This window comes from Xyrauchen texanus, chromosome 7, assembly GCF_025860055.1.
Source record: "Xyrauchen texanus isolate HMW12.3.18 chromosome 7, RBS_HiC_50CHRs, whole genome shotgun sequence".
Lineage (NCBI taxonomy): Eukaryota > Metazoa > Chordata > Actinopteri > Cypriniformes > Catostomidae > Xyrauchen > Xyrauchen texanus.
The window spans coordinates 45,828,383-45,837,729 of record NC_068282.1 but is presented as its reverse complement, the minus strand read 5'-3'; the positions used below and the strand labels follow the sequence as shown (position 1 = coordinate 45,837,729).

Sequence of the window (9,347 nt, the reverse complement as noted above, 5' to 3'; positions counted from 1 at the left end):
CGTGGATCGCCTAATTCAACAGCGACCACTGCATTCCGCGCGCGCTCGACCGCACATTGATCTGCGGAGGAAAGTTTAATGCATAAACGAAGATTGTTTACTTTACTGCCGTTAAATCAACATTTTCCCTTAAAGCAATTGGATTTTGGGGGCTAAATTGCTTGTAATATTCTTTACTGTCCTAGTCCTGAAAGCACTGATCAATAAGGATATCTTCATATTATACTGGAGTCAAATAATTTGTCTGACAGCACTCACACAGATCAAACGGATTTGTCACTATGCGCGAGAATCGGTAACTGATGCTCCCCGTATGAACGAGCTCACTGTGAACTGGGTAAGAAAATGCATGCATGCATACACCCAAACGGGTTTGCATCCAGAATTTAAATACTGCCTTATTTAAATTAGGCTTTCGTATCTGATGCAACTATTATTTTAATCATTAATAGATTAATTATTACAATAATTCCCAAATGCATGATGTGTAATTCTGAAGAGGGAGACATTAAAGACATTCCACTACTCGTTATTCACATTATGTGAAATGTCTTGTAAGATGATGATGAGTGCATGACTGGCCGCATTATCTTTTCCAGAGCCCGTGAGAGTGTATGTGCGCATGGAAATTATTACAGTGGATACCAGACTGTAGTGGTGTTTTAAATGCACTGAATAATTATAACTAGAATTCAGTGTCATCTTTATAGAGCAAGACACCTTTAACACAGTATGCACACATCATAGGCTACTAATATTTATAACTTACTTTCTTAAACATTATTTATAATTTGATGTGTTTGATGCACTATTCCTATACTGATTTGCTTCTTTGACTTGGCTTGTGTGTTGTAGACTGTTATGGATTTGTAATGCATTTTATAATGTTGTATTTGTAGGGTCGTTTTTGGCTGCTGTTTTGTCTTCAAATGTATGGCTCTGTGAAACCTTGGCTGTGACAACACCATATGGAGACAACTGTTTGAATTGAAGCAGCGGGAACACGCGTGAACTGCTGTCATGGATTTAAGGGATTTTTTCTTGTTGGCAACATTAGTTGCTTGTTTTTGGTTAGATCCAACCATAGCCCAAGAGCTCATTTACCCTATTCGTGAAGAGCTACAGGAGAATGTTCTTATTGGAAACATACCAAAAGACTTGAACATTTCCCATATGAACTCTGCTATCGGGGCTAGCAGTAATTTGGTTTACAGACTTGTGTCGAAAGCCGGGGACAACCCGTTATTAAGAGTGATGAGCAATACAGGAGAAATCTTTACCACCGCAAACCGTATTGACAGGGAGAAACTCTGCCCTGGCCCCTCTTTTGAAGACAGTGAGTGTTCCTTTGAAATTGAGGTGGTCATTTTGCCTAATGAATATTTCAGATTAATCAAAATAAAGATCATTGTCAAAGACACCAATGACAATGCCCCTATGTTCCCCTCCCCGGTGATCAATATTTCAATTCCGGAAAACACACTAATTAACAGCCGCTTTGCCATTCCTTCTGCCACCGATCCAGATACCGGACCCAACAGTGTACACAAGTATGAGCTGTTGAATGGGCAGAGTGCTTTCGGTTTGGATATTGTGGAGACGCCAGAGGGTGAGAAATGGCCTCAGCTTATAGTTCAACAGAATTTAGACAGAGAGCAGAAAGATACTTATGTGATGAAAGTCAAAGTGGAGGATGGGGGGAACCCACAAAAATCCAGCACAGCCATTCTACAGGTGACCGTCACTGATGTTAATGATAACCGGCCTGTCTTCAAAGAGAACCAAATTGAGGTCCACATCCCAGAAAATTCTCCTGTTGGAACGTCAGTAGTTCAGTTGCAAGCCACTGATGCAGATGTGGGGGCCAATGCAGAAATTAAATACATGTTTGGTACTCAAGTGTCTCAAGCCACGCGGAGACTTTTTGCTCTGAACTCCACCTCTGGACTCATAACAGTTCAACGGCCGCTAGATAGAGAGGAGTCTGCCATTCATAAACTGACAGTACAAGCCAGCGATGGAAGCTCTAGTCCAGCAAGAGCCACAATAACTATCAATGTGACCGATGTAAATGACAATGCTCCAAATATCGATCTAAGATACATCATAAGTCCAACCAATGGTACCGTGATGCTTTCTGAAAAAGATCCAATTAACACCAAGATTGCTCTTATTACTGTATCTGACAAAGACACTGATGTTAATAGCAAAGTTATTTGTTTTATTGAAAAAGATGTTCCTTTTCACCTCAAAGCAGTTTATGATAACCAGTATTTGTTAGAAACATCTGCATTGCTCGATTATGAGGGAACAAAGGAGTACATCTTTAAGATTGTGGCCTCTGACTCTGGAAAACCTAGTTTGAACCAGACTGCCCTGGTCAGAGTAAGGCTGGAGGATGAGAATGACAATCCACCCATTTTCACTCAGCCTGTCATCGAACTGGCAGTCATGGAAAACAACCAACGTGACATGTTCCTGACAACCATCAGCGCTACAGATGAGGACAGTGGAAGGAACGCTGAGATTGTCTACCAACTTGGACCCAATGCTTCGTTCTTTGATCTCGACCGCAAAACAGGGGTGCTAACCGCATCAAGGGTGTTTGATAGGGAGGAACAAGAGCGGTTTCTCTTTACGGTCACCGCCAGAGACAATGGCACCAGGGCTCTGCAAAGTCAAGCGGCAGTCATTGTGACCATATTGGACGAAAACGACAATAGCCCTAAATTCACACACAACCACTTTCAGTTCTTTGTGTCTGAGAATCTGCCTAAATATAGCACAGTAGGAGTGATTACTGTCACAGATGCTGATGCTGGTGAGAATGCCGTGGTAAGGCTTTCGATCCTCAGCGATAATGAGAACTTCATCCTTGATCCAGATTCTGGAGTGATAAAGTCCAATGTTTCCTTTGACCGAGAACAGCAAAGCTCCTACACGTTTGACATCAGAGCGGTGGACAATGGAAGTCCCCCATGTTCATCAGCTGCTAAGGTGACCATCAATGTCATTGATGTCAATGATAACACCCCCATTGTCATCTATCCACCATCAAACACCTCTTTCAAACTAGTGCCACTGTCTGCAATTCCAGGATCGGTTGTCGCTGAGGTTTTTGCAGTAGACGGTGACACAGGTATGAATGCAGAACTTAAATACACAATTGTGAGTGGCAACAACAGAGGTCTTTTCAGAATTGACCCTGTAACGGGAAACATCACTCTAGAGGAGAAACCCACTGTTGCAGACATTGGCCTCCATAGGTTAGTGGTCAACATCAGTGACCTTGGCTATCCAAAGTCCCTGCACACCCTCGTCCTTGTTTTCCTTTTCGTCAATGACACAGTTGGAAATTCCTCATATATACATGACCTCATCCGTCGGACAATGGAAACTCCACTTGATAGGAACATCGGCGAGAGCAGCGAGACTTATCAGAATGTCGACAACCTAAAAACCATAATCGCCATTGTTACAGGTGCGATGGTGGTGATTGTGGTCATCTTCATAATGGTTCTGGTGCGGTGCCGTCACGCCTCACAGTTCAAAGCCGCGCAGAGAAAAAAGCAGGGTGCCGAGTGGATGTCGCCCAACCAGGAGAACAAGCAGAACAAGAAGAAGAAGCGTAAAAAGAGAAAGTCTCCAAAGAGCTCCCTTTTGAACTTTGTCACCATTGAGGAGAACAAACCTGTCGACCCTGCCCACGAACCCATTAATGGAACCATCAGTCTCCCGGCTGAGCTCGAGGAGCCTGGGATTGGACGCTTTGACTGGAATGCCACCCCTACTACCACATTCAAACCCAGCAGCCCAGACCTGGCCCGGCACTACAAGTCTGCTTCACCCCAATCGGCCTTCCACCTAAAAGCTGACACTCCGGTGTCTGTGAAAAAGCACCATGTCATACAGGAGCTGCCGTTGGACAATACCTTTGTTGGGGGCTGTGACACGCTTTCCAAACGGTCCTCCACCAGCTCAGATCACTTCAGTGCCTCAGAATGCAGTTCACAAGGAGGCTTCAAGTCAAAGGGGGCACCTTTGCACACCAGACAGGTAAAAGAACACTTTTACTGGTCTATAAGTACTGCGTATAACCGCCCTGCTCAATACTGAAGTGCCTGTCATAGCTTACTTGCTCTGAGTGATACATTTGTGATGCACTATGTAGAAATAGATTTTGAAAACGTCTCCCCTTCCATAGATGTTCTCATATATGACCAAAAAAAAATCCTTAATATTGTATGTGTTTTATATGAAACTAGCAGACCCAAACAAATTGCTTTTGTCATCTTCTTGCCACATGCATTTCTGTGTTTTTGTTCTGTTTACTTTATTTTTTTATTTATAAACCTCTACTTGAAACAAGTGCTGCATAAGCCATTGGTTTAATGGGTGAGATTCAAAACGAATCCAACTTCTCTTATAATTGCTAACAAGCTAGATTTAAGTTAATTTCACTGCTCTGTCATGGTTCAAAGATACAATGCTCTGAGAATTTGTGAAAGAAACATTTTTTTCTTGCCTTTCTACTTCGATCACCATTGTCTCATTTTGGCAGCTAAACTCCTATAAAGACAATACAAAAAGATTAGTCTGACTCTTGGCATTATCAAACAAATCATCACTTTTATATCCACTCAAATTAGTTTCAACCTATTTTTCTTTACTAGCATTCTCTGTTTTCTTATTTAATCCTGGACTGCAATTAATCTATTAATAGTAAATATGTAGACACACATACAAAAAATGTATGTCCTCATACTAGTGTGTACAAATAAACTATCTCAGACCATGAACATAGAACAGTGTTCACTCCAGTTAGATGTGCATAACATTCAAGACAAATCAACTGTATAAAGTGTTAAAATAGCAAGTGCGAGTAAACAAACACAGCATTTCTTATTTTGAAATCCAGACTAAGAGGAAAGACACAAGGGAGGGAGGGCAAAAGGAGGGGAATATTACCTTTAGGTGGCACTGTTGTTCTGTATGGCATAAATCTGGCTATGGGCCAACATGCAGTGCGTCTGCAATGCAAGGGGAGATGGTGGGGGTAGTTACACACTCTTGCTAACCCTCTCTCTCTCTCTCTCTCTCTCTCTCGCTCACTTTTTTGTCTATATCTATTTTGTCTTGCCCTTTTGTGTGTGTGTGTGTTTGTGCATGGGTGTGTACGTTAGCAGCTCCCTCAGTAAGCAGCTCATATCTAACAATGGCCTGGATACACAACATATTGATATTGGCTATTACAGATGTAATATATAAAATCTGACTGTTAGAGAAACAGCAAACACACATAGAGTACACACACAAACAGTACAGATTACCTAGCAATCTAAGAGAGGACGTACCATAGACTTCTATTATTCTTACTGTGTATAAAGCTAATTATAATTACATCAGATCTAACACTACCCCAAACAGTTTTTTTTTTTTTTTTAATGAGGTTGTCCCAGATATCCCATACGTAGCTAACTTCTGGGGACAAATTTCCCCCCAAACTTTACAAATACCCCAAAACACACACACACAGTTACCTAGCTACTATATACTTCTAATGTTTTGATATACAACTAATTAGAATGACCACAGACCTAATCCTAACCCTAAAATCAAGCTTTTTGCATTTTCAGAATAAAAACATTTAAATATATATATTTTTTCAATTGCAGATCCCACATTTTGTCTGATTTAGCTAACTTTTTATGATAATTTAGCTCAAATATAGCTTGGTATAAAAATATGGAGAATTGTTTATTGTTTCCTTTAGCAAGAAATCTGTACTAAAAAAAACGTGTCTTATATTGTTTTCTGGGTGAATGAGAGTCTGGACAATGTGTGTGTGTGTGTGTGTGTGTGTGTGTTTGTGAAAAAAGGGGAGTGGGAGGGGGATCTGGATTGCCCTTGTGTGGGTGAAACAGATCACAAATATGAACTGGGGTAGACCACATGGGATATAACCCCTCTATAAGTTACAGTACAACTCATACCCATTCCCCTGCCAAAAAAAATTAGTTTTTCAAAGAGATCTTTTATTTAATAGCACTGAATATGCAAGCCGATTCATTACATCCTGTTTTCATCTCCCTGTCTCAGACACACTGTATATTGTAGGGAGCAAGAAAAAGGCAAATGGCAATGTAGAATGACAGATTACAAAATAAAAACGGCAATTCAGGCCAAGAGAGTGGCCTTTGTAGCTGCTGTCCCATTGGGAATCCTCGCTGTCATGCTGCACATGCCTTTACGAAAGACTCGGTGACCCAAGACAATAGTCTTCACTGTAAGCACAGGGGCACATGCCTGTTAACACTGTATATGCAGTGTAACACACTGCGAAGTACAGTCTAGAGGGGGATGTGTTTGAACATAGACTGCCCTCGGGTGTCTCTTTAAAGGCCATTGGCTGTACATTCCCACTGTAAAGCTTGTAAATGCATGGGCAATCTCAATGCAGAGTTGGTTAGTGCAGCTACAGCCACATCAGCGACAAGCTTATTACAACACCCAAATCCTGTGCTGACAGCCATAGGCCAATTAAAGTTTGGCCTTTCTGTTAACCCAGTGAACTAAAGCAGTGCAAACAACAGTGAGCACATGTAAACCTGCATGATAGTCAGGTGCGTAGCAACCATTACCAGTTTAATCTTGCTTTGCCGCTGTGCAAAGGGAAAAAAATGTAGCCGCCATATAAAATGACAACATTGTTAAGCTAAAAATAAATATTCTGTGATTCCAAACCCGCATGATGTTCTTTTTACACGTAACACAGAAGAAGAAGGCTGGCAGAGGGTTTGAGCTACTCTTTTCCATGTAATAAATAGTGAATGGGAACCAAGTACTTTCAAGCTCCAGCAAGGCCAAAAAATATTATACAACTACAATAGAAGTAGTCAGTGCTACTTCAACAGCTTTTTTGAGGAACAGACTAGAACGTTATCATGCCTTGGAAATCTTGCTCGAAAGCCTGGGTCACCATTCACTTTTATTGTTGGGTAAGTGCCATCAAAATCCTGCTTAATGTCTCCTTTTTGTGTTACACAGAAGAAAGAAAATCATGGGGGTTTATAACGGTTCAGTAAATAATTACATCATTTTAATATGGGTGAACTATTTCTTTGAGACCAATCAGAAGCTTGTGCCATATGGTTGTGTCGCTAAAGGTATGCGGCAATCCCACCATGGCTTGCACTTACTAAAGTCCCACTTTTTGGGGGGTTTGAGACTCACTCATATAACAGACACAAATTGCCCCTCTTTAGATGTACTATTTGATGAACAGTGTTTATCATGAAATAATCCAAGTAGACCATTTGTTTCTCATTTATAGTTTTTATTGCATGGGGCAAACACACATTCGCACTCGTCACGGTTCAATAGCTTCTCAGGATGGGAGCACATTAAAAAGTCTATTACAAAGTGCATGAAACATTTAAGTTATTGATTAAGTGTGCACACGTAGTGTGCAAGTCTCACGGCTCTGCGGGAAAAGTCCTCAACAAGCCTGATTAATAAACTCAGTTGAAGAAATTAAACTGAGAAGTGACTGCTGACTCCAAACTAAAATTATACAAGCATTTATATAACTGAAAAGAGCATTTGTGTTCCATACTGGAGAGTTTTCTGTCTGTTACATTGGGTTCAACTATTAATACATACAGTACTAAGTTTTAGGCAGTTGCTCTGATTTCACAACAAAGAATCTCTTCAAAACATCACAATGGACCCACTTAAATGCCTTATAGGAGTTTACATTTACATTTATGTATTTGGCAGACACTTTTATCTAAAGCATCAATCCATTTCATCAGGATGTACATTCCCTGGGATTCGAAACTGTGACCTTGGCATTGTTAGTGCCATGTTTTACCAGTTGAGTTACAGTAACAAAACCAGATCTTATCAAATCTATTCAGAAATCAAAATTTTTACTGAGCCTCATTTATATGTATCAGTGCACTGATCTGTCTCGAGCAGATAATGGAGTAACAGCACTATGAGGCAGTGTTATCAATAATGAGGCAGGATTCTTCCAACTGTTTGGATTAGGAAGCAATCAGACCCAAGAGATGCCCTGGGACTGCTTTATAGAGACTACATGATTGTCTCGGGTCGCTCTGTATGCAGTATATTTTTGTTTTTTTACTAAGCTTTCCTCTAATCTGGCAAAGCTGAACACAGTCAGGTCTTTCCCTCTCTCACATAATAGCAGGAATCTGTAGGCATAGCCCTTGCTGGCACTCTCAAAAAGTGAAGACAAAACCAGAATGGGACAAAAGTGCTTAGATGCTGACTTGAATTGCAACATTGTATCTCAAGAGATTATGCATGCAATGGGCTCACACTCGGAAAAACTCAGCCATATGTGTGCTAGACAAATGTTACTACCGAGGGCACGGAGTGAATGATATCTGGGAAGAAGAGATGTGTGTGTGTTTGTCCGAGGCTTTCTCAAGTGGCTTTATGCTTCGATGAATAGACATCCTAAAGCAAACAGTAGAGAATTCAGACAGTACAAGGGAATGGGGTAATAGACTCCGTAATTTGATGGTGAAAGGCTGGGAGGGAGTAACACTTTCTCCACATGCAGGTTAATTTGCCACATTAATAAGGGATTAGCATGGAAGGGGCACCCATGATCAGGGCCTGAAGTTTGAAAAGATTAATGGACTGTGACATTATTGCACCTGAGGGGGATGTCTTTTGCGATATCTGGCACATTGAGCTGATGGAGGGGCTCCAGTGGGCCACTGAAAGAGATATAGCCACGGTACAATACTTACGGCTCCTCGCTGCCTCTCATTATCGAGCTAACAAAACCTCTGCAATTCATTAATGGGTTTGACACTTCTTTGACTGGTGTAAAATATTTTTGCATTTATGCCTGCTGAAAAACACTGTAAACTAGCTTAAGGCTTGCTGGTCTTACCTGGTCTCCCAGGTGTGCTGGTTTTATAGGGGTTTTGGACTCTTGTCAGCTAGACAGGCTGAGACCAACCTTCTTTGGGGTAGTTCAGACCGATCACATTTATGTGCTAAAAATGCTAGATGCAATGCACAAATAGAACACAGAGACGCATAGTAACAGTCAAAGACATCCATCTAGCACCTAGAAAAGTGATCTAGAAAAATGGATGCAGACTCCATGTGAACATACTCCCTTTCTCCAGCTTGGCCAGGCTGAAAGACCAGCTTAAACCAGCTAATACCAGCTTTGAGGGAATGAGGGACATTTTTGTAATGCAAATCGAATTATTTTTCAACTTGAATGCACCAATTTCATACAATATATTGACATCATTGGGTAATGTAAGACTCAACCAAACCCAAAGGTCAGGTCCTGA

At 41.1% G+C, this 9,347-nt stretch overlaps 1 protein-coding gene across 1 annotated transcript in view; it reads left to right on the top strand.

Moving 5' to 3' along the window:
* Positions 1-1,020: 1,020 nt before the first annotated feature.
* The window catches only part of LOC127646963 (protocadherin-9), a 377,566-nt gene continuing 369,239 nt past the window's right edge, over positions 1,021-9,347 (top strand). Inside the window, exon 1 of the mRNA XM_052130964.1 lies at positions 1,021-4,056. Coding sequence (XP_051986924.1) covers positions 1,021-4,056 — 3,036 coding nt within the window. The remainder of the gene's footprint in view (positions 4,057-9,347) is intronic.